Below are 26,084 nucleotides of genomic sequence, written 5' to 3' on the forward strand. Positions count from 1 at the left end.
GTTTCCTATTCTGGACACGTTACCTAGACGAAATAATCTAATATGTAGTTGGTCACCTGTAACTAATTTTTTAAATTCTGTAATATCTTCAAGGGTGCTGAACACTGTAGCTTCTGTCAACTCTCCGCCCCTTTCTACGGATGAATGGCACTCCTTCGTAAGTGTAGATTACATTGTTTACACCTTCACCAACCGATAAACACTTGGGCGGTTTGGAGTATTGTGAACAGTCAGTGCAGTGTTTCACGTGACCTGCACTGTCAGTTCACTTGGGCACACGTCTGGGAGTGGAATTGCCGAGTCCTGTGACAGGTCTGTGTTTGCCTATTTGAGAAACCATCTGACTGTTTGCTGCAGCTCTTCTGGGCTTAGCTCCAGTCCCGTCATCTGGTTGGCCCAGACCTAGGGCATGCTGGCACTGCTGCAGGGGTGATTGGCTAAGTTTGAGCTTGTCCAAATGGAGAAGGCCACTGTGTTTCCTCCCCTTGTCAGACTTGTTCAAAGACCATGGGGAGATGAACCATTTCACAAGCCCACCAGCAACATCCCAGTCTCTCTCTATACCTTCTCTGATATGTCACGGTCAGCCTTTTCAGTGATGGCCACCCAGGTAGGCGTGATGGGGTGTGGGTGGTTTGATTATCATGGCGGGCATCTTTTTATGTTCATATTTATTATTTCTATAACTCTCCAGAGAACTGTGTAGACAGTAATTGGAAAGTTTTGAGGAAACGGAAGTGCGTGTGTCTGGGAGGAGTTCCTTTTGGGGCACAAACATCCAGAGGAAATAGAGGAGAGCAACACCTGGCAGGGAGGAGATGGGGGTAGGGGCACCACTGGGAAGGGAAAAGAGGAGACTGTTAAGATCACTGAAGAAGAGGGGTTGTGGGCCTGCAAAGCAAAAGCCCCCAGAGACACGGAGGGGACCACTTCTGAACCTCAGTGCCTCTCACCAGCAGAAGCCTGTCACCTGGTCTAGGTCTTGATAATCCACAGCACACGAATGATTTTCAGAGCTCTGTGTCCTAAGTCCTTTGCATCTCCAAGCCTCTGAGAAGGAATCCTGGAAGCCCAATCCAGATGTTAAACTCAACAGCCCTCCTTGAATAGATCCAAACAGGGAGAGAAAGCACACATGTCTTTTCCTGTCTTGGCGCACTCTAACCTAGCCAGGTCACCTTGGCAGCAGTGCCAGCATACCCCAGAACCTGGTCAACCAGACAGCAGGTCTGGAGCTCCAGCTGGAAGGTCTGAAGTAACTGACTTGAAGGAATTTCTCAGAGAGAAATGCAAGGAATGGATGAGGGACGGGAAGAAAAGTCAGTGTGGGCCAGCTCAGAACATGCATCCCCCAGCCCAAGGCTAGACCCTGGACTCTCAGCCTGGGTTCCTGAGCACACTGGGGACAATCCTCCCTAGATGACAGTCACATCCCCTCTCACCTGCTCTTCCCAAAGGGTCACACACTTGCCTCAGGTGAGCTTACTTGCGGCTTCACTCTTGGTCCTTCCCGATGTTTTCACCTCAGCCTCCTCTTCCAAGGCTCAAAGTCTTCCTGGCTCATTCTGTCCGTTAGTGAAATGTCTGTTTCTGGTGCACAAAGTCCAAAGCTCTACTCTTTGGGTGGGGGAAGAAACCCAGCAATATGCTCTGGGCTTTGAGAACATCTGAACATCTGCCATCCAAAATGGCTCCTTAGGAGCTGGTCAGTGAGAGCCTGTGGTACAAGGCTGCCCCTCACGAGTAAGAGCTGGCGCTCAGTCTAGCCGCAGCCACATGGCAAGGGGGGAATACTTCAGAGACTGGCTTGGCCCTTCCCTCTCTGATCATTCTTTCCCGGAAAGGCCCAGTACCACGTTCCAACCCAGAGTACCTCCCAGGGTCAGATTGCAAAAGGCAGTGCATGCGAATGTAGAGCTGGATACAGGTTTTCTCAAGCCAGAGTGGACCTAGCCTCCCGCGAGCCTCCAGGGTGAGCCTGAACATGTCTCTTGATCGTTCTGAGCCCCATCTCCCTCAGCTTACAGCTATGGGTAACGATATTTACAGTCGGGGCCTAGGACACACTGGTCCTCCATATGGCATGTTAGTGATGGAGAAAACAGCAGAAGTCTGTGTACTTTTCCCCTCCCCCTCCCCTGCGGCAGGTCAGTGACCTAAGCAGTTACTCAATGACCCTCTCCTCGAAGCATTTCAAAACAGGCTTGGCTAAGTCGCCCTCCCTCAGTTTGTCACCACCAGGTCATTCCCCATTTATCCACTTGTGCCCCTCCACAATCAGATACTTCATCAGATCCAGCATAAAAACACACGCAGTTTCTCCGCGTTTTCTACTGGAGACTCCCATGTCTTATGAACTTTAGACTAAATAATGCTGTGTGTTTCTTATCTTGCAAATCAGTCTTTTATCAGAGGGTTTCAGGAATGAAGCCAGAATCAGTGAGGGACAGAAAATCTCTGTTCCATTGTCTTAGGCCCACGAGGCAAGTATCTACCAGGACTGGCCTTCTGACTGACACCCTCCAAGAGCCGTTTTCCATTAGTTCCAGATAAACCTTCCAAAATGTCCTAGACAACACATCCTAGCTGGAGCTATCTCCTGCTTCCAAATTCTCTTCTTGGTCCTGGCAGATCCATGGACTGTCTCTAGATCACCTTTTTCCTTCCTACATCTAAGCTCCAGTCAATCACAAGACCCTGAGAACCTAATTCTTCTCCCTAAATACACTCAATGGCCCTAGAGGCAATGACCCAGGTTTGCAGTGTGTGCCGGCTGGTTTTATGACAACTTGACACACAAACTGAAAGGAGGGAGCCTCAATTAAGAAAATGACTCCATACGATCTAGCTGGGAGACATTTTCTTAATCAGTGATTGACGACTGAGGTCCCAGATCATTGTGGGTGGTGTCTTCCTTGAATTGGTGGCCCTGGGTTCTATAAGAAAGCAGGCCAAGCAAGCTATGAGAAACAAGTCAGTCGGGAGCATCCCTCCATGGCCTCTGCATTGGCTCCCGCCCCCCAGATTCCTGTCCTATTTGATTTCTTGTCCTGTGTGAACTCCTGATTTCCTTCGATGGTAAACAGCAATATGGAAGTGTCAGACAAATAAACCCTTTCCTCCACAACTTGCCTTTCGGTCACGCTGTTTTGTCACAGCAATGGTAACCCCAGCTAAGACAGAGCACAAGATGTAGTTCGGTCACACAGGCTACGATTCAGGACCCTTTGGCTTCTCACATCCAGCACAGGGACAGAAGCCCCTCCTCCCTGGTGCAGAAGGCACCCACGAGAGCCCAACCTACCTATTTGTCCAGTGTGCCTACCTGCACGTTGGACCTGCACACCAGAGCCTCTAGAGTCACCGCCTGTCCCCACTCGCGTGGCCCTGCAGGTTAGTCTACTGTTCTTCATGCATGGCTTTCCCTCTCCTTAGTTTGTTCAGTCCAAACAAGTGGTTAAACTGTTCAAAATGGGACTTCCTTAATCCAATCCATTCTGCGAAGGGAACCATCAACAGAACAGTGGCCCTCAGGGTCTTCTCTCCCATCCTGCTCCCTACCCCAGTCCCTCCTCTCTTCTTCCCTCCCTCTCTGCCTCCCTTTCTTCCTTCCCTCCTGTTCCTCTCTCTATCTTCTCCTTCCCCTGCCTCCCTTTCCCTTCCCTTTTCTTTCCTATCCACAGAGTCTCACTATGTAGTCCAAGATGATCTCCAATTTGCAAGCCTCCTGCCTCAGCCTCCTGAGTTCCGGAATTACCTGCATGCACTCTCATGCCTATCGTCTTCAGTCTTTGGTCCCTCCTGCCCAAGGTCCACGCCTTTATATAGTTTCCCACCCCCCTCCTGCCCTGCCACACTATGGCTCGTACCTCAGGTCTCTGGCCACCCTTCCCTACCGCAGTGAAAGGTTTCGAAACAGATTTCCAGTTTTTCAGCTCGTCTGTGATCAGACAAAGCACAGAGAAGCACTCACTGCTCGGCTGGGGCTCACGATAAATACTACCTCATTGAGAATCTACAGTGCTGCTCTCTAAATGGCACTCTTTTCCCCGGTGGAGAGTCCACCCTGCTATCAGCTTTGTCCAGCTTCTACTGAAGTCTGCTTAGATGAAGCCATGGGTTATTGCTGCATATAGAACCAGAACCAGGAAGCTGGGTGAAAGTTCTCTCTGGGCAGTGGTGGGGTTGTCATTGAGGGCCCCACTAAACAGTGGTCTCTGGACTCTGCCTGCCTGCCTGCCTGCTTTCCTGCCTTCCTTCCTTCCTTCCTTCCTTCCTTCCTTCCTTCCTTGTGTCCTTTATTTTTTGAAACATGGTGTCACTATGTAGACCTGACTGGCCTGAAACTTAGAATGTAAACCAGACTGGTCTCAAATTCACAGAGATCTGCTGTCTCTGCTTCCTGAGAGCTTCGACATGTGTCAACACACACAGCTAGTGTGCTCCATCTCGATCCTGGGGAAGCAGGGGCTACTGGAGAGCGGTCTTCACCGAATGCAGGACTTTAGTGGGTGCCCATGTTTCCTCACATCCTCAGAGTCTGCTACCAGGGCTTGGGGTGCCTGTGGAGCAAACAAGCTTGGAGAAGAAATGGCATCCAGAATCCCAGAGCTGGGGAATGGACGAGATTAGACATGAGCTCAGACTTGTCTGACTGCTGGGCTCCTGATGTCAGCCATCAGATCTACACTGATGGCCTTGGAACAAATATAGTGACAGTCCTTGGGTGGTCATTTCTTATTCTGGCCCAGCTTCTCTTCTGTGAGTTGTCAAAGGTGGCCATATTGCTGTCATTTTACTAGCCCATTCTGTAGCTTTCTGTAGCTTGTGGATCACCTCACTGGTCAGTCAGGTGTTTCTTTCTGTGGCCTGAAGGGGCTAAGAAAGGAAAAGTGGGGAGAAAGTTGAGAGGGCCTCAGCCCAGGGATCCAATACACAGTATGATAAGTTCTGGGACCCACAACCAAAGCCTGGGTTGGAACCTTCTGGAAAACTACAGCAACAGCTGTCAAGAAATACCAAGGCAGTATCTGAAAGAGTCAAGACGCGATACTCTATGTAGAATGTTCTAGCCAGTACCTTTCAGAAAGCAAAACCTAGGACCATGGCTTTATGGCTGGCAATCAGACAGCTCCCCCTGGCCTCTGTAAGAACAGTGAACCTTGCTTCCCACCCTGCCTGCCAGGAGGATGTGTGGGCTAAGGGCTTGGCCAACTTTAAAGGTTCACAGCCTTGGCCCCAAACTCACCCCTGAGTGTGTTTGCAAGTGTGGCTTCAGGCCTCAGAATAACTTATTTCCTGCTTATGGGAGGCCCAGTTTAGTTACTTTTGTCTGTTCTGGGAAGCAGCACAGACCCCACTGGAAGCCACCCCCACCCCCTACCCTCACCCCCACCAGAATCTTTGTCTCTCCCCACTGCACAGTCTCCGCACTGCCTTTAACCCCAAGTTCCGGTGTTCTTCAGCTACATCCCAGGATTTGTTTGTTTTTGCTTATTTTTCCTCCTAACTTCGGTGTATAAGAAGAAATGCCACACCCAGCCCTTACACTCTCCACACACACAGTGCCACTTTCACATACACACTCTGTCAGGTCGTAAAAGGACCCCCACACAACACAGAAAAGGCAGAGGCTGTGACAGGGAAACCCTAGCCCAGGGCTTCCATTCAACACTGTTCTTGAAGCAAAAGGCATCCTTTGGACTTGTCCTGCCTGGAGGCGCTTCTGGCCCTGGGATTTGTTTTGAAGCCTGAAAAATGCTGGCTTGCTGAATGTTTTCCAATTAGTTGCCAGCATTTTTTTAAGAACCAGAAACTTTCACATCAAACTGCAGATTTTTGTTTTTGTCTTGAAAAATCAGCAGATCTGGCACAGATTCAGCTGTCCCTGATACTGCGCCTGCTCAGAGCGGTTTGCCCGTGGAGCCTCAGCAGGGGGTGTCCAGGGCACATTTCCTGGGCCCCTTTCACCTGATTGTGGGTTTCCTTATCTGCCCCAGAACAAAGGGCCTGGGAGCCACCTGGACAGGATTCCTGGGTTAGGTAAAACACTTGGAAGGTGAGGAAACAGGCCAAAGGAGACCCAAGCATACCCAGAACCACCATGGCAGGCACAGATCTGGTGTTCCTTTGGTTCTGGAAATGAGAGTAATGATTCGTTCGAGGGCCAGGCAGAAGGCTCCGTACAGAAAGCCCTTGCCTTTCTATTTCCAGGATCCACTTGTTGGGAGAAGAAAACCGGCTCCTCCAAGCTGTCTTCCGATCTCCAGAAGTGCCCAGTCAAATGTACCATGGTGTGTGTGCACACATGCATAAAGACCTGCACACACACACACACACACACACACACACACACACACTAATAAAATGTAATAAAAGAAGATCCTTAAACTCCAAGTAGGGGATGGTGCCCCAGTATTATGACAGTGAGTCTGGCAAACAGCAGAGATAACCTAGCCTGGAGTAGAAGGCTTCTTAAAGGAGGGGGGGGGGAGGAGGGGGGGAGGAAGAAGAGGAGGAAGGCAGCAGTGCTGTGAAAGTATACAGGTTGATAGGAGATGAATGGCAAGGCTGAGGCACAGAAGAGGCGTAGGGCTAGAGAGGTTGGAGGGACCCAGTGATGGGGCGGGAGAAGCTGGGGGCAGCTCTGACTCCAATCTTGGTGTACTGTCATGGTAAATTTGGCCACTGAGAGCCAGGAGGACAGAAAGACTGTGCTCAGTATTGGACGTAAGGTTGGGTGAGTACTATAGCCGCCTGAACGGGGTGGGGGAGGGGGCTCCCTAGGAGATCATGCCTCCGGGTAAAGACACATCCAGGGGTCCAAGAGGCAGGTGAGGCTGATGTTAACCATCCGGTGTCTGACCCTGTCCTACCCTGTGTCCAAACTGAGAGCAGAGAGAAAGGAGACCGCCACCATAGACCTTCGAGGATAATGGATTGATGTCACTGGGAAAACTACTAGCTCCCAATACCAAAGGCAGTGTCTAAGCCTGGGGAGGGTGACATCTAGGTGGCAGATAGTGACTGAGATGGTGCTGTCACCCTTTCCAGAGGTGTGAGCTGGGAGCATCTCCTGAGCCCTACCTCCTAAGATGTCCCGGCCTCCTCCAGACTGGTTGGTCTCTCTCCTTCGGGAGCCCTTTCCTTCACGAGGCAGTTCCCACAGCCCTTGAGTCGTAGTCAGTTGGCCACTGTCTTGCTACTCACGCCCTCCTTCTTATCAGCCTGACTTGGTAAACAAATCCAGAGCAGTTGCTGGCTGTGGCCTTTCCAGATAGAGCAGGTTGTAAATCTGCTGAATCGCTCCAGATTCAGATACAAACATTTGTGCAGCACAGCATTAGCATGGCCTGACCTTAGATGGCTTTTTCCCCCCTAAGCCTCAGTTTCCTTCTCTGCCAGTCTTAGCATTTCTTCTAGACTCTGCCCTAGCAACAACCAGGTACCAGCCTGGCTTGCTATAAAAGAACTGTTTGGCTTCTCTCTCTCCTCTGGCCTCTCTCTTTCTGGCTTCCTTCTCTCTCCCTCCTTCTCTGTCCTCCTCTGTCTCCTCTCTTTCTCTGCCTCTTCTCAACCTTCCTTCTCATTCCCTCAATAAATGTCACTTTCTACTAGACTGGTACCTCGGGTGTGTGTGTGTGTGTGTGTGTGTGTGTGTGTGTGTGTGTGTGTACCCTTGTGTGTGTGCATGCCTGAGTATGGGCCCACCAGGGCACCCTCTCCCTCCACATCATGCCACTGCATTATGAAACATATCAACCAGTCTCATAGGAAATGCCCTGGACCTGATATTTTGCAGACCTCAGTGGCGAAGTCCCTTCCTTCTCCCTATACTCCTTTGCACCAGGGGTCTAGACTCCCAGCCTCAAGTTCAAGGCCCCTGAGAGCCTCTGGCTTCATCTATCCATTCCTGTAGAACATAGTCCTCTAGCCCCAATGGACCCCAGCCATTCCTCAAATTAATCATGCCTCTCAGCCTTCATCCATGCCATACCCTTGACCAACTGTCCTTCCTCCCCCAGCCATTGCTTCTCAAGTCTCAGCTCAGCGAGCTGAAGAACAAGCTTGCTGACTGAGGAGAGCTCTTCCAAGTGAGATAGCAGACAAGACTGGAGCCTGGGCTATAGTTGGGGGTGGCCATGGTGACAGAGAGAGACCGTGGGGCCTCAAGCTCCAGTTCCTAGTGTGACCTAGTCTAGCATGGTGAAGGAGAAAGAGTCCGAGGCAGAAAGTGCAGAGGGAGTCTCCAGACAGCAACTGGGCTTGGCTGTCATTTTTGGGAAATTCCTTTTGGAAGGACCCTTGGGTGGTCTGCTAGCAGGAAAATGACCTCAAGGTCTAGTTGTGTTTTGATGGAGCTCTGTTAGGATGGAGGGTGGGGGCAGGCACTCTGGTAGTTTCCCAGTTGTGTCAGGGGCCAAGTGCTGGGACTTTCTGTTCCCAGTTCTGGCCCTGACTACCCCATCTAAACCCAAGATAACCTTAAAAATAAAGACTAGACAGTACGGGGCGGGGGATGGGGGAGGCTGGGTGGGGGAGGGGTCCTGAGCCTTGGGAAAGCAGGACAGTCTCCTTAGATCCAAACAAGAAGCCATTGACCTAAGGCCACGCTGCCTTCCTCTGCACTGGAAGAGAGCTCATCAGTTTCTCTATGTTTAAACTGTTGTCACAAGTCACTGGTTTTCTCATTTTTACATCACAGTGTGAGTCTGGGGGCCTTAGTAAGGCTCAGCTGTCACCCCGGGGGAGACACCAGGCAGAGGCTGGACCCTGGGCACCTTCAGGGTGATTCTGAAGAAAGAGAACAAAGGAAAGCCACTAAGAGCTCAGACTCCACAAGGGGCTTGGGCGTGGCTGGGTCTGCCTCAGATGTGTGGCCTGAGGTCACAGGTCATTGGACCCTCTGGGCTTACTTTTCTTTTTTGTAAACTGGACAGAAATCTGACTTGAACTCACAAAGCCGAGATACACAAGTAGGATGCCAATGAGTATTCCCAGGGCACAGAACACTGAGGCCTGGCCATTTAGCCCTTCACATCCTTCTAGAGCCCCAGTGGACTCTAAGCTGGTCTTTATGCTCAAGGAACCTTGTAGGCTCCTTGTGACAGAGTCTGTTGGCTTTGGCCTAATTTTCTCAGTTATCTCCCAGCAGCCTCCTCCCTTAACCTGATTGCTCGCTGAGCTTACAAACGTGTCGAGCTCTTTTGCCCTTCTAGAATGTACCTTCTGTTTGCACCTTGACAGTCGGTATTCCTTCCCCTAGAATCCAGCCCTCTACCCTCTCTGGTTGTAAATACCCCTTCCCCCAATGCTGGTCAGCTTTTTTATAAAACTTATTTCAAACCTTGGCTTCTTCTTCTTCTCATTATTATTTCCCTTTAACCAAAAATGCCTTTATTGTGGTGAAATTATAAATAGACGTATCACAGAGATTAAAGAAGTTGCTCAAACACTGCCCGATCCCAACCTGTACATCTCAGCGAGCGTCTACGTGGTTTGAAGGTGGCTATTCTGAAGTCGTGGAGCTTCACTTGGGGTTTTACACAGTTACTACCAATTACACTTTTGATGCCCTTTCCACCACAAGAAAAAGAAAAGAAAAACATGGCAGTCAAAATTAGAAAATCAGGTAGCGGGTTGGGGACTTAGCTCAGTGGTAGAGCGCTTGCCTAGCAAGCGCAAGGCCCTGGGTTCGGTCCCCAGCTCTGAAAAAAAAAAAAAAAAGAAAATAAGGTAGCTTCATCTTCTCTTCCATGAGGATTATATTTCAGTTTGACACCTCTCTCTCTCTCTCTCTCTCTCTCTCTCTCTCTCTCTCTCTCTCTCTCTTGTTGCTTTTTTCTTTTCTGGGATCCTGGGCATTGAACTTAGGGCCTTGAGCATGCCAGGCTTGAGCTCTACCACTGAGATATTTCACCACGCTGAGCTGTCAATCTTTCTGACTCAGCCAACTGGATGCTGGCATGGCGGGCTTGTACCATGGGCTTCAGAAGCTTTAGCATTTCCTGGATACAGCTTGTGTTTCTGACTCCCCAGATGGGTGTCACAGGGCTGGAACCTGGGACACAGAACCATATACTCACTAGATGGTCCCATCATCCCTGCTCTGTCTGGTCCCGGCTGGGTCCTAGGCCTCAGGAATTGCCAGGCCTCGACTGCAGCCTATAAGGTGCAACACCATTCTCACGACTCCCATATGCTTCAATACCTCATACTGATGTAAGGGCCCAGTCAGTCCCTGCAGAGAGGCCTCTGCCCTGCTGCTCCATCCACAGACCAAGTTTATAAACACAACAGGGGACCAAGGGACCATTCATGTCACTTACTATGAAAGTAGAGAAATGGAGCCCCTGAAAGGAATAGAGGCAGGCAGACTGGGTACTGACTACATGATCCTATGCTAAGGTCAAGGCCGCCTCGCCATCTGACACTTCCTAGAACAGTCATGGGAGAAGTAACACCTCCATGTCTGCTCCCCAGTCAGTGGTACCCAGAAAATAATTTGTTTTGTGAAGAGCCAGTGGAGAAGTACACAAGATAGACCAGAGTCCATCAGTACAGAGTGAGGAAGAGAAAGCCCCAGGCAAGTGACAAAGAGGAGAGATTGCTAATATTAGGAAGATCAGTGTTCTGGCCTCACTTTACAGGTTAGGTGCTGGGTGACCTTGGACAAGTCTGCCCTTGCCTGTTTATTAAAAAGGAGGGAAGATTTTAATGAGTTCTCATACAGTCCATGGGGTGGAGCTGGGATTTGGACATGAGGTGGCTGATGGTTCTTTCCCTTAACTCTGTCTGCCCTGGAAAGACCTCATTTAAACAGAGGGCCACAGCCAGCTAGCCACACTGGCCACACCTAGAGTAAGTAAGGATGAACTGGGGTGTGTGTCCCGTGGCTAACATTGTGCTTGGTGGCTGACAGGGGCTTCCTCTAGTTTGGATGAAGGCCCCCAGGTAGGCTTCATTTGGGGGTGTCGGAAATGTCAACTTTCTCAAGAAAAAGCAATGGGCAAGGACTCCCTGAACCAGAGTGTAGAGGCCAGAGAGTGGTTTCCCTGGATCTCACTGTAGGGACCATTTGGGGACATTAGTTTCCTCTCTGCACAGACAAGGGAACTCTGTTATCTAAGGGCACATGCACATTGTCAGGCTAGCGCTGTGGGAGACACATCTGACTCTCAGCCCCTGGGTGTCTGTCTCTAGTACAGCTGTCCACAGCTGGCTCTGGACTCTTGGAAGATGGAGAGTCATCTGCATCCCTTATCTTGTCCACTGTGCTGAGCCTGACAGCCTGACAGCAAGAGGGAGGCTGAGGAAGCACAGCTCGAGGTGGCTTCTGGTGGCGTCTCAGTGCAAGAACTCGTACCAGCTCCCTGTTATACACATGTCAGAGATCAATTGGAGAACCCAGTGTCAAGCTTTCACAGGGAGGGAAGGCTGGTGCAGAACTAAGGGTGCGAGTTTATCCTCTGCCACGGGATCTCTAATCCCCACATTCGTACAGAAAAGGCAAATAGGAATTTTGTTTGTCCACAGCCCATAAACCCAGCGAAATCATCCTACTATGCCAGGTTCAGTGATGCCTGCCTGTAGTCCCTGCACCCTGGAGGCAGAGGCCAGAGAACAGCAAACCTGGGCTACAAGCAAATCCTGTGGCACCAAACCCAAAATAAACGCCAACCCTCCCCTCAACCTGACCTCGTCTTCCTCTCTCCTATAAGGCCTCCTTAGAGGAAGCACCCATCCCCACCCTTCCTGGTGTCCCAGGGTCCCCAAGCTGTATCTGTCCCACGGCTGAGTCTGTTTGGCCTGTGAGCAAGCCTGGCCTTGCTTGGATGGGTGTGAAGCCAACACTGCAGCAGACGGGCAGCGCAAGGGAGCCAAGGTTTATTACTGTGGGGCATCCAGCCTAGACAACCTTCTGTTCCACCACTGTCACAGGTGGGTTTGTCACTCCGACCTGGCCACTTGGTGCTTTCCTCTTACCATTCCGAACTTAGTTTCAGAAAGCCTCCAGACCTCTAGCCTCCTCAGACTCCACCACTACCTGCTCCAGGTAAGTGTCATCAGGTCTCTCTGAGTCCCCTCTCTGTGTGGATCCTGTGGACTATGTCTGAAATCTGTCAGTCAGTTCCCTTGGGCATTTGTCCCTGTGGGTTGGTGGTTTCCTGCCTTACTCACACTCCCCTCTGTCCCTCCATGTCCTTGCTGTGGCCCTCCTTTAAAGCCATGCTCTGTCTATCTCTCTGTCCTGTTCCTACTCTGTCCCTTTATCCTGCTGACACTTGTTGGTTCCTGTGTCTTCTCTCTCTCTCTCTCTCTCTTTCTCTCTCTCTCTCTCTCTCTCTCTCTCTCTCTCTCTCTCTCTCTCTCCTCTGTGGTTCTCTACTCTGTCCACCCACTTTTACATTGCCTCCCTCACACTGGGTCTGGGGGATGAGGGTTGGGGCTTAGCTTGATGACAGCTGGGCAGGCAGGCCAGGCTGGCCTTTCTAAGGTCTTGGGTCTCTAGCTCAGCAGAGTGGTTTGACTTGGCTCCCTGGCTCCAGCCAAGTAAGCTGGCTTCCCTTTCTGCCCCTCTCATTAACTCATATACCCTCTCTGAGTTCCACAGACAAGGAGAGAGGGGCTTGCTCTGTGCAAAACTGAGCCTCTGTCTCCCCAGCACACCACAGAGGCGCTATGTCTAATCTCCCCTTTCCTGTGGCTGTAGAGGTCCCCAGGCTCCCTCCCAATTCCTTCCCGTTCCTTCCCCTAGACTTACCTATTCTGGGCCCCATGGCTTGGGGAATGCAGAGAGTCGTGGCCCCCAGTCCAACCTGGAGCTTAGCAGAGAGGAAGTGAGCCTGTCAGTGGACAACTGGAGACAGCTTCTGAGAGAGCAGCAGCAGAGGGAGGGTCAAGGTAGGACCGTCTCTCACTAGGCTGTTTATTTGGCCACACTGAACAGCAGCTGCCCTCAAGTCAGGTGTGGTAGAGGCCCTGCTCAAACTGACCCCTCCCTGAGGATTTTTCTAGGCACTTGCTTCTTTGTCTGGCTTTAGGGCCCCCAACGCTTGCAGTGCAGTGTCTGTTTCTTTGGCTCCATGAATCCCTCTGATCTCTGGTTGGGACAACCCAGGGCCAGGAGTTGCAAAGGAGGCGGGTTTGTTTAGGTCCAGCCCCCATGCTGCGAGGAGGCTGGTCCCTTCCTGAGGCTGATGGTATTTCCTAGCCTCCAGATTTCCCTGTGTGAGCAGCAGAGGCTAGAGTGAGAAGTTGTTTATGACTCTTAAGTTCAGAACCATCCTAGAGACAAATAATCTAGAATGTTCGGTCTCTGCTGCGGTCCCGATCACTTTTCCTATGGGGCTGTTGTCTCCCAGGCCCCTAGGAGCTCAGAAGCAAGTCCTTGCTTTCCTCTGAGCCTTTGTCCCCTGTTCCCTTCATCCCTCACCAATATCTGTCCCTTCCTGTCTGTGCCACCTAGAGGGTAGAGGAAGGAAAGGAGGGAGAAAAGAAGCAAAACAAAACAGTAAATTTGAAATTCTTAAGAAATGTCTGGACCGAGGCCTTCTAAACAGCTGGAAGATTGTCCCAGTGCTGGCCCTAGCCAAGGGAGGTGGGTGACTAGAGTCCCTGCTGTGTGAATAGTAAGGCAATAAAGAAGCCAAGCCTGGGGCCCAGAGGCTGAATGGGAGGGAGTGGCAAGAGGTGGGGCCTTCACCAAGCTGGGGAGAAAACTGCAGAGCCTGCATGAGGCACCCTAGGGCCCATTCTGGAGCCCTCCATTTCACAGAGGAGGCAGAGTCTGAGTCATTTGCCACAGAGCACCCTCGTTGGGGAAGCATGTCTTGCCGCTCCCCACCCCCACCGTGCTAGAACCAGGTATGCCCTTCAACCCAGCCTGTCTTCTCAGGGGATAGCTCCGTTTGCCCCAATTTGATACAGAAAGGAGCCCAACCTCATCTCCAGAAGAGGACCTTTGCACAGAGAGAATGGGGATGTGGGTTTAGAGTCTAGCTTCCTCTGGAATGATAGAGAGCTTCCTTTAGTCCACGTGGCTGTAGAATGCTGGGACATCTGAGATACAGATCTGACTGGAACTTAGGCATTCAGTCGGATGCCCAACACCTTTTGAGTGAAGGTGTCATTGGAGGACCAGCAATATGAGCACGTGACAATGGATGAAGGCCAGCAATTGTGGCAGATGGACAGAAAGAAGACACTAGTCCTAATTGGGAAGCCAGAGTAGACCTGGGCTCTCAGCCCTTCAGTCCAAAGTCAGCAGTGAGTCTTCCTAGAGACTGGAAGACAGAGAACCTTCAAGATATGAAATCGCAGGAGCACAGTTGCAAGACAGAGCATCCCTTTAGACTCCTAGAAACTCTCTGATCACTGGCTTAGCCTCAGGAGCAGAGCTTCTTTGTGTGAAACCAGAATGTTCATGGACTTTGACGTGTTTCGGCGGAGCAAAGGTCAGCCTATGAAATTTGAGCTCACAGGTCCTCAGACCAGTTCCCGAACTAGGAGTTCAGCAGGGTCCCATCTGCAGGAGCCCTAAGCTTTGTGACCTTGGCCTTGCTCCTTGGCCTAGTGGCCCAAGAGCGCTGGTGTTTGCTGCAGCCTGTGCACTCCGCACAGCCCCATGGGCTGTGTGGATCCCAACACCATCTGCAGATTCCCATTGTTTGCGAAACTTGATGCCTTTTTTAGTGTCTGTCTCCTGCTGTTGGCATAGTTTGCAAAGCTCTGCGGCTCCCAGCATCCCTGATATCCTCATAGTCCTATGGTTCACGCCAAGCCTGACGCTGTTGTAAAACCCTGAGCTTTTGGCAGAGCAGGAGCCCTTCTCTCTGAGTAGCCCACGCAGAGACTGGGCCTTTCTGTAAGCCTGACACAGCAGGAGACTTCATCTGAGGAGCCATCTGTTTCAGGTTGCAAGAAGAATGCAGGGAACTAGATCGCTGAGCTCCATGCTGGTCCCGACTCTGTCTGTCACAACCCCGCTGCAGGACACTGGGCAAATCCTCTGCTCCTTAGGACTCAGTCTTACCATCTGTTAAGTGATCATGGCATTAAACCACCAACCTGCAGGGAGGGCCTGCTGGTCACTGTGACCTTGCTCAGCAGATAAAGAAGGGGTAGTCAGAGACATCTTCCCCCCCAAACACTTCAAACTGCGCCCTCAGCACTTCCAGTCTCACTTCCCTCTGGCTTGTCAGTCAGGGAGCGGATATCTGTAAATGGGCTCTGGGCTCGCTGGGTGGCAAATGAGGGTCTTCGGTGAGCCTGGGTGGTTCTAGCCTGGGCCACTGCCTTGGGCTCAGATCCTTGCTGTACAGATGGCTCCTTGCAAGATCATTAGCTCTGTCCAGGGAAGGCAACACCCTGCTTGTTTCTTCTCACTGCCATGCCTCGCACTGCCACTCAGAAAGGTGACTTGCTCAGAGCCCTTCCTCCCTCCACCCCTGCCTGAACCCACCTAACCCATCCCATCCTGCGTGTGCATGTGTGTGTGCACGCACGCACGAACACACACACACACACACACACACACACACGTTTCTCTACAGCAGGAGGGAGGCTATGAGTTAAGGACATCAAAGTCAGATATGTTGTACTGTGGTCAATGAGGGAAGTGTGGGACATTTAATTAAATGTCTCTTCCTCAGATTGTGAGACTGAAGTTTTATGTAGAGTGTGGGAGTGGCTGTCTACCTCGCCCTGGGTTTCTTACCCTGGCCAGTAGAGAAGAAATGGCCTCTGTCCTGCTAAGAGCCAGGGCTTTCCCTTTTCGCTGGTCCTCTCTGTCACCTTTCTAGGAGGCACCTCTCTAGGAGGGGCTGTGCCACGAACCCTTTGGCTCAACCACTTAGGCTCACTGCTGCCGCAGGAACTCGGTTCCTTCTACCTGACAGACTGTGGTATGGCGGTGGCACTCACACCAGGTTCTGTTGTCTCCACAGCTGTCCCCCGGCTCTCACTGACTCCATGTTGGGCTAGAAACAGCATCCTCCTCTGGAAGGTACAGACCTGTTTCCCAGAGAGCTGGACTTTCATCACCTGATGCTTTTCACTCACGGGATGCTTCAATCCTGACACAGTCGGAATTCTCTGGGGCCCAGTGTCCTCTGTAGTTAAAAAGATAAGGAACCTCCTGGCAGGACCGCACAGACCATCATTGTCTTGGTCCATCTCCGTAGAATAGAGGACCACACAGACCATCATTGTCTTGGTCCATCTCTTAGAGGGTGGGTAGCTTCTCTCCAAGGAGACAGAACTCCCTTTCTAGAGAGAACTCTCTGGATGACTTGGAGTCAGTCGATTGCCCTCTCTGATCCTCCGTGCCCTTGTCTGTGAAACACCTCTCTAGAGCTGTCAAGGCAGGGATGAGCTGATGGATGGATTAGTGCTTGCTAAGTTCTGAGAGCTGAGCAGACACCGGCCCGTTATTAATACGGCAGCCATGGTGATGATGATGACTTGTGATTCTGAGAGCAGAGGAAGGGGAGGAAGTCAATCACAGCAGGTGAGCATCGGGTCAGCCTGACCTGACTGACAGCCCCAAGGCAATAAATCACCAGAAAAACCCCTCTCCCCGACAGGAGGAAGCTCAAGGGCAAACTGGGAGCTTAGCAGACAGGCTGGGTGATCACTGTTGAGAGCTAAAGCTCTGTGGGTACTTTAGGGGGTCTCTTATGGGACTCAGGCTGGGTACTGGCTAGCCTGGGAGCCCCCAGCTGTCACTGTGCCAACTCTATGCTGGCATTGGTCAGGTCCTGCCTCTGCCTGGTTTGTTAGTTTCCTCATAATAAAATGGGGAGATGGCTGGACAGGTCCCATTCTTTGGAAGGGCGGCATAAGCTGAAGTGTTCAAATGGGGTTACAGTTATAAATACCGGATGTCCTTGGGGAGGTGACACTGACGGGCACAGCGAAGCTGGAGGGAACACAAGGTGGGAGTGAGGGTGCAGACAGTCAGGTGAACAGTGGGAACCAGAGTAGATCAGGAGGGAACAGTTTGGAGGAAAATCCTGGCTCCCTGAAAGATTTTTCAACATTGCCCCCTGGAGGCAGAGAGGAGATCTGCACCCTGGACTTGGCTCCCAGATCCCAGTAAGGACTGAAGGGGCCTTTGGAAGGACCCATGCTAAACAAACAAGGGTGCTTTGTTTGTGTGAGTCCTGGCTTTTCTATTTGCCAGGCGTTTTACTTCATTTTTATAGTAGAAGGACACACAGGGTTAATTAACTTTCATCTTTAGAGACAGTCTCATATTGTAGCCTTGTTGGCCCAGAACTCACAACCAGTCTTCTGTCTCAGACTTCCAAGGGATGAGATTACAAGTGTGAACTTGAACTTCCACATCTAGCTTACCATGATTCCCTGCTCCCCACCTTTTTGTTGTCAGTATTATTTACTTGAGGCAGGGTCTTGTGTAGCCCAGGCTGGCCTTGGTCTCAGTATGTAGCTGAGAATGAACTCTCAGTTCTATCTCCCAAATGCTGGGGTTTCGGGTGTGCCATGCTGGTCTCACCTTGCTCACTTTTAGGGGGATGACTGGGTGACACTGAGTAAATTTTCTGTGTGTGGAACTGTCAAGGGGTGGGTGTCTATCCAATCCCACACCGAGTTCCTCTCTAAAAGCAAGCAGTGAGCTCCAGAAACCCATGGCCATGATGCTGCCCACTTACCACCAGCTTTTAGAAGTTATGACAACTTCAGGGAAGCACACCACCAGCTTCCTCTGGAAGATGAGTCACTTCCTCCCGCATGGACTGAGTCTGAGTGTGGAAGGCAGGAATACCCGTGACCCACAGCTGCAGAGGCTTCTGGGATGCTCATTCAGAGGACCTGGCTCACATGGCACTTCTGGAAGGGCTGGCCTGGCATCAGGGCTAAGGCTGGGCTAGTTAGGATTCCTGTTGGCTGCTGCCAACATTACAGGGGGAGAAGGAGAGAACCTGGACCAGCATTCTTGTATCCATCACAGCTGTCTAGCCAGGGTTCTGTCAGCTTGCGTCTGGAGATTGCCCCACAGCCGTCACTCCAGAACATGCCCTCCATTGAGCACACAAGGTCTCTTTGGGTTCTAGAACGCATGTCTGGGTAATGCTGGCCTTATGCAAATGCTATGCTTCCTTCGATATTTAGGAAGAGCAATCTGGGTGTGCTAGCAAGGGAAGAGACCAGATCTCAAGTCTTTCGAATGGAGTGGCCTCCCAAAGTCAAGGGCAGGGTAGATTTCCCCCAGAAAACAGGATTGAGGGTGGTGGTAGGATGAGAGCTGCGTCCAAAACGGGGGTTTACTGGGTCTCAGAATTCTGCCTTTGGATGAGGGACTCCTATTTATCTGTGTGTGTGTGTGTGTGTGTGTGTGTGTGTGTGTGTGTGTTAGTGGTGGACTGTTAATCCTTAGCTTCCTCTTTGTTTGAGATGGGGTCTCTCATTCACTACAGCATATGCCAGTATATCAGGCTAGCTGGCCTGAGAGCTTTCCAGGATGCTCTGCTTTCTGCACTCAGGTCACCATAGAAGTGCTGGGATTACAGATGTGCCCCATTGTGCCAAGCTTTACACGTGCACTGGGGATCCACATTCAGGTCCTTGTGCTAGCATCACGAGTATCTTAGCCACTGAGCCATCTCCCTAGCCACAAAGTCTCTTGAATTAAAGATGGGAAACTACCTTTTAGAACTGGGTAGCAAGGGGAGATGGTCTCACATAAACAAGCCAATGTAGTCTTTGGAGCAGTTTAGGCCTGAGATCAGCCAATGCCTAGCTGCCTGGAATCAGGCAGTTATTTAATTTTTCTTAAATTTTTCTTAAGCTTCTGTCTCCTTGACTATAAAGTAGATGTGTTGCCAGATGTCTCTGTATACACCTGAAATCCCAGCTCTCAGGAGATTGAGCCAAGACTCCCACTTTGAGTTCGAGGCCAGTCTAGGCTACATAACAAGTTTGAGGGAAGCCTGGGCTACATTGTGAGGTCCTGCTTCAAAAAATCACCCAAATAAGCAAAATAATAAAAGCGGACACATTGATGAAGACTTACTTAACAGTACATCACCCTCTGTTCTCAGTACAGGGATTGGCTCAGCTAATGCTCCCAACCACCTCCTAGAATCTCCAGTTTCTAGATGAGGAAGTCGAAGCACAGAGAAAGCATTTGCTCAAGGTCACAGAACCGGCAAGGGACAGGCCAGGATCAAAGCCCAGGCAGTGTGGCCGCATCCCTAGTCAGATCTCTAACTGAGTCAGAGGCCAGTCATGAACTAGGTCCCCAGCCGCTAGTCCCCGGGTCTTGGGCTGGGTACTGAGTTAATGCTGTTGACAGGGGACCACTTGATCCACTGCAGACTGTCTGGGTGGTTGTGACTAGTCGCTTGGCTTGTTAAATCTCAGTTCTCCCCATATGACAGAAACCATTCGAACCCCAGCTAATGACTCCAAGTTTCTTGCTCCAGCTCAGACCCTTCCTGAACTGTGCATTCACTCTGAGGAGACCTCAGGTACAGGAGGCTCACGTGGAGACTGATCTTTACAAATGAAGCACCAAGTCCAATCAGAACTTATCTCTCACCAGTGTCTCTCCCCTCAGCCTGTGCGGCAACGTCCTTCCCCTTCCTGTCTGTTCCTGCCTCACCTTTTAACCAGTGCCCACTCCAACTGCTTCCTGGACCCTTGTTTTACCATCTCCCTTCTCGTTAATTCCATTGTCCCTGATCCCAGTCTATCCTCCACCCCTGCCGAAGACCCTTCCAAACCCCCAGCTTCCCGTGCCTAGTCTTCTCCATGGAGCAAAGCCCGTTCCATAAGCCAACACCCAATGTTCACCACGTCCAAAGCAAAACCTCCCTCCTGGACTCACTGAAGCTCCACGCACCCCAGTCTCCACGCCTGAGTCTGAACGTTTCCTCTGGTCAAATGGCCTTCCCAAATCCTTCTAAACTTCCAGACACCTGGGGCTGGGGATTTAGCTCAGTGGTAGAGCGCTTACCTAGGAAGCGCAAGGCCCTGGGTTCGGTCCCCAGCTCCAAAAAAAAAAAAAAAAAAAAAAAAAAACTTCCAGACACCTAATGTTTTCTAAGCTTCTGAAAGAACATGGATGTGACCAGGCTCTTGTTCTGTTCCAAGGTCCTTGACTAAAGAGCCTCCTGAGCCAATTCCTCTGCCTTCCGTCTGGGTCCAATAGGGTTCTCATGACTCTTCCTCATCTACGACCATAGGCTAAGGATAGAGGAACCCCAGGGTCACTTACCACAGAGCAGCATAATCCTAAAGAAAAACAAGTGGGGAATCTCAGCTCTCTAGAACAAAACCTCAGAGGGAGGGGTGTGCATGTTCATTTGCATATGCATGGTGGTATGAGGGCTGCCGGTTGGCTGTTCAGTTATTCACACACAGCGCCTCACTACATTGTCACTTAAGCCAACATGGATTGTCTCATCACCCTCATTGAAAGGTGAACCAAGGCAGAGAGAAGCACAGCCACCTATCCAGGACGCACAGCTGCTTGGTGGTGTTCACATCCAAACCCAGGTACATTTAGCCACAGAGACAAATGGGCTTCTGCTCTGGTCACACTGTCTCTTGGTGGAAGCTAGGATGACAAGGACAGTCACACTAGAGGCCCTGACATGAGGTGCTGAGCTTGATCTGCTCCACAGAGCACCGAGGACCTCCTGCCCCGGCCGGGAAGGGGCCCAGGCTCTCTCCTGAGATGTAATTTTAACTCCTCTTCCTTGACACTTTCCTTTTCCCCTGTCACGTCTGTCAGAGCCTCACACCTCTAAGGGGGTGGAGGTGATGGAGAGGAGCGGTGGGAGCCAGACGGAGAGAGACAGCCTGTCACCATCCTCAGCTCCCTCTCCCAGAGCAGAGTGGTGTCCAGGCGCAGGGCATGGGCAGCTGGCCAGCTGGCCTCTGTTTGGGCTGAGGGCTGTTCTATTTTTTCTCTTTTCTCTTCTCTTCTCTTCTCTTTTCTTTTTTCTTTCTTTCTTTCTTTCTTTCTTTCTTTCTTTCTTTCTTTCTTTCCTTCCTTCCTTTCTCTTCTTCATTTGTGTGTGTGTGTGTGTGTGTGTGTTGTGACATGTGGAAGACAAAGGAAAACTCATGGGACTTGGTTCTTTTCCTACATTAGGGTCCCAGTGTTTGAACCCAGGTCACCAGGCTTAGCAGCAGCAGGTCCCTTTATACTTTGATTTCTCTCTCTGCTGACCCTTCCCCCCCCCCCCGGTTATTTCCTGATATGAGCATGTATGTGCTCCTGAGATGTGTGGACTCCTCCTGGAGACATTTTGGGACCTCTCTATTTCACAGTTCGGGAGAGAAGGGACAGTGAGCATGTGGACCTCCTATGGTCCTGGACAGGGGGAGATATGGTTACGCCACATGGCTGAGATGTGTTTGTGGTGCCTGCTGGCACCTTCCACCTCTTTTTAACCCAAACTATATCAGCATAGAGATAACACTTAAGAAATCCTCACCCGATGAACAGTCCTTTGTTTTACAGTAAGGGAAACAGATTGTCAGATGTGCAAGGCCTGGGTCTAAATCAGCCCAGCACCGAGATCTAAGCCTGGTCTACTCTGTTGTCCTCAGGCCCACTGAGTGGTGATCAAGTAAGTGTAAGACCTGAGCCCACTCAGGTCTTAAGGGGGCCTTGTTTCTCAACCCTCACCCCAACCTACATGAGAATCCTTTAGTTCTCTCTGTTTTTGTCTGTCTCTCCTGCGCCTGGAGCCTGGACTGAGTTAACTCACATGGGAAGACCCCACCCTAAATATGGCAATACCATCCCATGGCCTAGGGTCTCAGACTGATTGAAACAGAGAGAGTGAACTGAGCACCAGCATCCGTTGCTCTCTGCTTCCCGACAGTGGATGCAGAATGACTGGTTACCTCAGGCTCCTGATACCACACCTTCCTTCCCCTCCATGGAGGACTGCACCCACAAGCTGAGAGCCCAGATAAACCCTTCCTTCTTTAACATATTAAGGTATTCTTCACAGCAACGAGAAAAGCAACTGGCACCCCTCTGTATTCCCCTTCACCCTCTGCTCATGGTTCCCCACCAACAAACAGCAGAAAGGGGATTTTTTTTTAAAGATGGCTTACAGGCTGTGGTCCAGCTAGTCCAACAATGGCTGACCACCAGAAGACCATTCAAGAATCCAGTAGTTGTTCAGTTTACAAGGCTGGATGTCTCAACTGGTCTTCAGAGTATACTGAGAAAATGGACTCTATTGCCTGTGAAGGAATGGACTTGCTATTGAGAGCAAACAGGCAGAGAGCAGCTTCCTTCTATGTCCTTTATATAGGCTGCCAGCTGAAAGTGTGGCCCGGATTAAAGGTAGATCTTCCTACCTCAAAAGGTCTGGATTAAAGAAATGTCTTTCCACCCCAGAGATCCTAATTAAATGTGGGTCTTCCCACTTGCAAGGATTTAATTAAGAAAAAAAAAATCCCTTAGAGGTTTGTCCAGCCACTTGGACTTTAGTTAATTCCAGATGCTGTCAAGTTGACAACCATGAATAGCCATTACATCAACCTTCAACCCCAAAGTATTCCCCACAAAATCAGACACTGGAAGCCAGCCTCCAGTGTGTCAGCGTGAAGAGCAGAGCCCTTACACATGGGACTAGTGGCCTTATAAGAGATGCCAGGGAGAGCTTGTCTGGCCCCGTCATGCAAGGGCTCAGTGAATAGAGGCCATTTATGTAGCAGAGTGAATCCTCAGAAGCTGAGGAGTCCACAGGCACCTTGATCTTGAACATCTCAGATCTGTCATCTGTCTGTTACCTTGGTTGAAGTCTTTTGATATCGAAACTGGAGTGCACTTAGATACTTCTGATCCCAGGTAGATACTTACCTTAGATATCTAGAAGCTGTTACCTACTCCCTCTCCACCTGATGAACCTTCACAGCTTCTGTTCTACTCTACCCACACACACTGAGGTCACCAGGGACCTCTCGGCTGAATCTCACAAGCACATTCAGATTCCGTCGCTAGTAGTGTTTTGTTTATTGGTTGGTTGCTGGTTAAGGGTCTTGGTATGTAGCTCAAGATGGCCTTGAATTTGATGTGTAGCCAGGCTGGCTTTGAACTCTAAACTCTCTTGAGTCAGCTTCCTCGGTACTGGGATTACAACCGTGTGCCCGCATGGTTGTCTCTATCTGTGCTGTGCAGTGTTGTTAGCACAGCTGTCCGCTGGCATTCAGCTCAGCTAGCACCCTCTTCACTTACAGCAGCCTCTCTGGCCCCAGTGTTTCTCACTGTTGTGTGCGGATGCTTCTTGCCTTGTCTCAGCCTCGAGTTGGCTTCCCCAGGGTTCTGTCCTTTCCACCTACACCTCAGTGCTCTCTCCTGAGTTCTAGATCCAGAGCCTCCCCGTGGATATCCCTCAGGCTTGTCAAATACAATGTGTCCCAAGCTTAACTCATCATAATTTTCATCTTTCTTCCTTCCTTCCTTCCTTCCTTCCTTCCTTCCTTCCTTTCTTTTTTTCCTTACTTGTTTGTTAGTTTATATATGTGAGTGCTCTATTTGCATGTATGCCTGCACGAGAGAAGAGGGCATCAGACAGAAAAGGGCATCAGATCCCATTATAAATGGTTGTGAGTCACCATGCTGCAGGGAATCAAACTCAGGACTTCTGAAAGGGCAGCTGATGCTGTTAACCATGAGCCATCTCTCCAGTCCTCACCATCTTTTTCTAAAATGTTATCTCTCTTTATCTGCCTGCTACACTACCATGTTCTTTGTCTCACTCACTGTCAATATTGTCTGTCTTTCCATCCAAACCCAAACACATCATATTGAAGTCTTCCATGATCAGCTCTCCCATTTCTTCATGCTGTCTCTAATCCTTGATGGTTGAAGGGCAAAGATAAGTGGTTCTCAGCCTGTAGGTTGCAACCACTTTGGGGGGGTCACATGTCAGATAATCTTCATATTAGATATTACTTTATGATTCATAACAGTAGAAAATTATAGCAGTGAAATAGCAACAAAATAATTTTATGGTTGGGGATCACCATAGTTTGAGGAATTGTATTAAAGGGTCACTGCATTAGGAAGGTTGAGAACCACTGGCTTAGACTTTCTTGATGGATTGAGCTCTAACAACACACTATTGACCTACCAGGAGGACCAGGCTTGGCCACTCCACCTCTCTGACATCATCTCTGAAACAACTTTCCATCACTGTGACACAATAACTCCGTATTTTGGCTTGTGACTTCAAAGGTTCATGGTCATTTTGTTCATCACCATGGCAAGGCAGAGAGCATCATGGGAGAAAGATGTGGCAGAGCAAAACTGCTCACTTCACTGTATCCAGGACAGAAGGGTGGATGATCTGGGGATAAGATCTTCCCATCGAAGGCATGTTAACTGCCCCTACCCCAACCCCAGTGATCTTCTTCCTCCTACTAGGAGGTGGCTCCTAAAAGCCTATTCAACCACAAGAGTGCCAATGGACTAATCTGTTGATGAGGTTGGCACCCTTGTGATCCACTGACTTCCTATAAGTGCCACCAATGGAGATACAAGCCTGCCACACATGACCCTTTTTGTGGAACATGTCACACAGAAAACATAACATTCTGTGTCTCTCTTGCCATGTACATGTGTTTATTGCATGTGTGCATGTATGTGTGTGTGTGTGGGTATATTAAATGTATATACGTGTGTGTGGGGGTATACAGACTACCAACACATAGTGCACAAATGCATGTTTGTGTGTTTGCATATAGAGGTCAGAGGTTGATGCTGGGTACCTCCTTAGGCCATTCTCCACTTTATTTTTTTTTTTCAGATGAGAACTTTGACTGAACCTGTAGCACTGAATTCTGTCAATGACATACGGGATCCACCTGTCTCTGTGTTCTTCACCACATCAGTGGAGGGGATTGCAGACACGCTCTCCTGTGCTCAGCTCTTACATGGCACTGGGGATCCAGCTCCTCATGCTTGCATGGTAAGCATTTTACCAATGAAGCTTTCAGCCCACCCCAGAAATCATATTATACAACAAAGTCTCGTATTAAATTATGTACGCGAGTACTGGGGAACTGTAGCAAGCACACAGGGGGCCATTCGTGTTCCTGTCCCACTCTTCACTACCACGCATCCTGCCAGTCTTCCTGCTTGGAACCTCTCCTGTTCCAGCCACTCTCCTTGTGGCAGAGGCCAAGAGTTTTTGGTATCTGCGGCTGGCCGTGTCAGTTTCACTAAAGATGGGACTGGCTCCCAACAGCCCCATGCTGAGTTCTCATCCTGAGCCTGGAATCAGAGACCGTTCTCTCTTTGGCTTGTTTAGCTTCTCATCTTTTCAGATTCTCCCCCGTCCCTCAACTGCATAACAGATAGCCAGCTATGCTAGTGCAGGCCTCCAACTTCAGGCCCGGGGAGGTTGAGGCAAGAGGATGGAGTGAGGCTAGACTGGGCTACAGTAGCAAGTACCAGGCAAGCCTGAGCTATACAGGGCCACTCTGTCATGAGAGAGAGAGGGGAGAAAGAGAGAGAGAGAGAGAGAGAGAGAGAGAGAGAGAGAGAGAGAGAGAGAGAATATAGAGGGAAAGAAAGAAGGAAGAAAGGGAGGGAGGAAACACACGTCTATAACCCCAGCACTTGGGTAGGTGATGGCAGATTAAGTCAGCAGTTTAAGGTCATCTTCAGCTGTGTAGTCATTTGGAGGCCAGCCCGGTCCACATGAGGCCACACGTGGTAATAAAATACACATACATTGCATCCCAAACGCTTCCTCATCTCTCTAACTCACCTCTAAGCTTCTGCCCTCTGGCTTTGCTGATCTCTTTCTGGCCAAGCTCCCCACATCTGCTTATACTTTCTGCTTTGGAACTATGTCTTCCAGGAGGCAACCGTGCACTGTCCCCAGAGCACAGGTCACAGTGGCCAGGTTTGACACCGACCACTCCACTCTACTGCCAGTTCATGATCAAGCCAGCTTCTCTCAGGACAGCATGATTGGGAACCAGAGTTCTCTGTGATTTAAAATGGCAGCATCCACAGCTGGGCCTGGTTACTCCAGGGAAGAGAAGCACACTGGCAGCTGGAGGAAGATGAGGTCACGGAG

The 26,084-nt window shown here is 50.3% G+C and overlaps 2 protein-coding genes across 24 annotated transcripts in view; one reads left to right on the top strand and one right to left on the bottom strand.

The window, feature by feature from the left end:
- The window catches only part of Slco2b1 (solute carrier organic anion transporter family, member 2b1), a 48,003-nt gene extending 34,892 nt beyond the window's left edge, over nt 1-13,111 (bottom strand). For 5 of the 8 annotated variants that reach the window (XM_063270951.1, XM_063270987.1, XM_063270894.1 and 2 more), the window contains exon 1: nt 12,764-13,111. In XM_063270951.1, coding sequence (XP_063127021.1) covers nt 12,764-12,779 — 16 coding nt within the window. In that variant the 5' untranslated portion in view covers nt 12,780-13,111. Of the gene's footprint in view, nt 1-1,442; nt 1,765-12,763 lie in introns of those variants that run through there. The other 3 variants (NM_080786.2, XM_006229724.5, XM_006229723.5) reach the window with 3 other exon arrangements.
- Olr35 (olfactory receptor 35) overlaps nt 294-26,084 on the top strand; it is a 48,804-nt gene continuing 23,013 nt past the window's right edge. For 3 of the 16 annotated variants that reach the window (XM_063285088.1, XM_063285082.1, XM_063285083.1), the window contains exons 1-2: nt 15,658-16,006; nt 24,804-24,965. The gene's annotated coding sequence lies outside the window, so the exon portion shown is untranslated. Of the gene's footprint in view, nt 611-8,555; nt 12,056-15,647; nt 16,007-24,803; nt 24,966-26,084 lie in introns of those variants that run through there. The other 13 variants (XM_063285080.1, XM_063285084.1, XM_063285101.1 and 10 more) reach the window with 8 other exon arrangements.

The sequence above is a fragment of the Rattus norvegicus genome, chromosome 1 (genome assembly GCF_036323735.1).
Source record: "Rattus norvegicus strain BN/NHsdMcwi chromosome 1, GRCr8, whole genome shotgun sequence".
NCBI classification, from domain to species: Eukaryota; Metazoa; Chordata; class Mammalia; order Rodentia; family Muridae; genus Rattus; species Rattus norvegicus.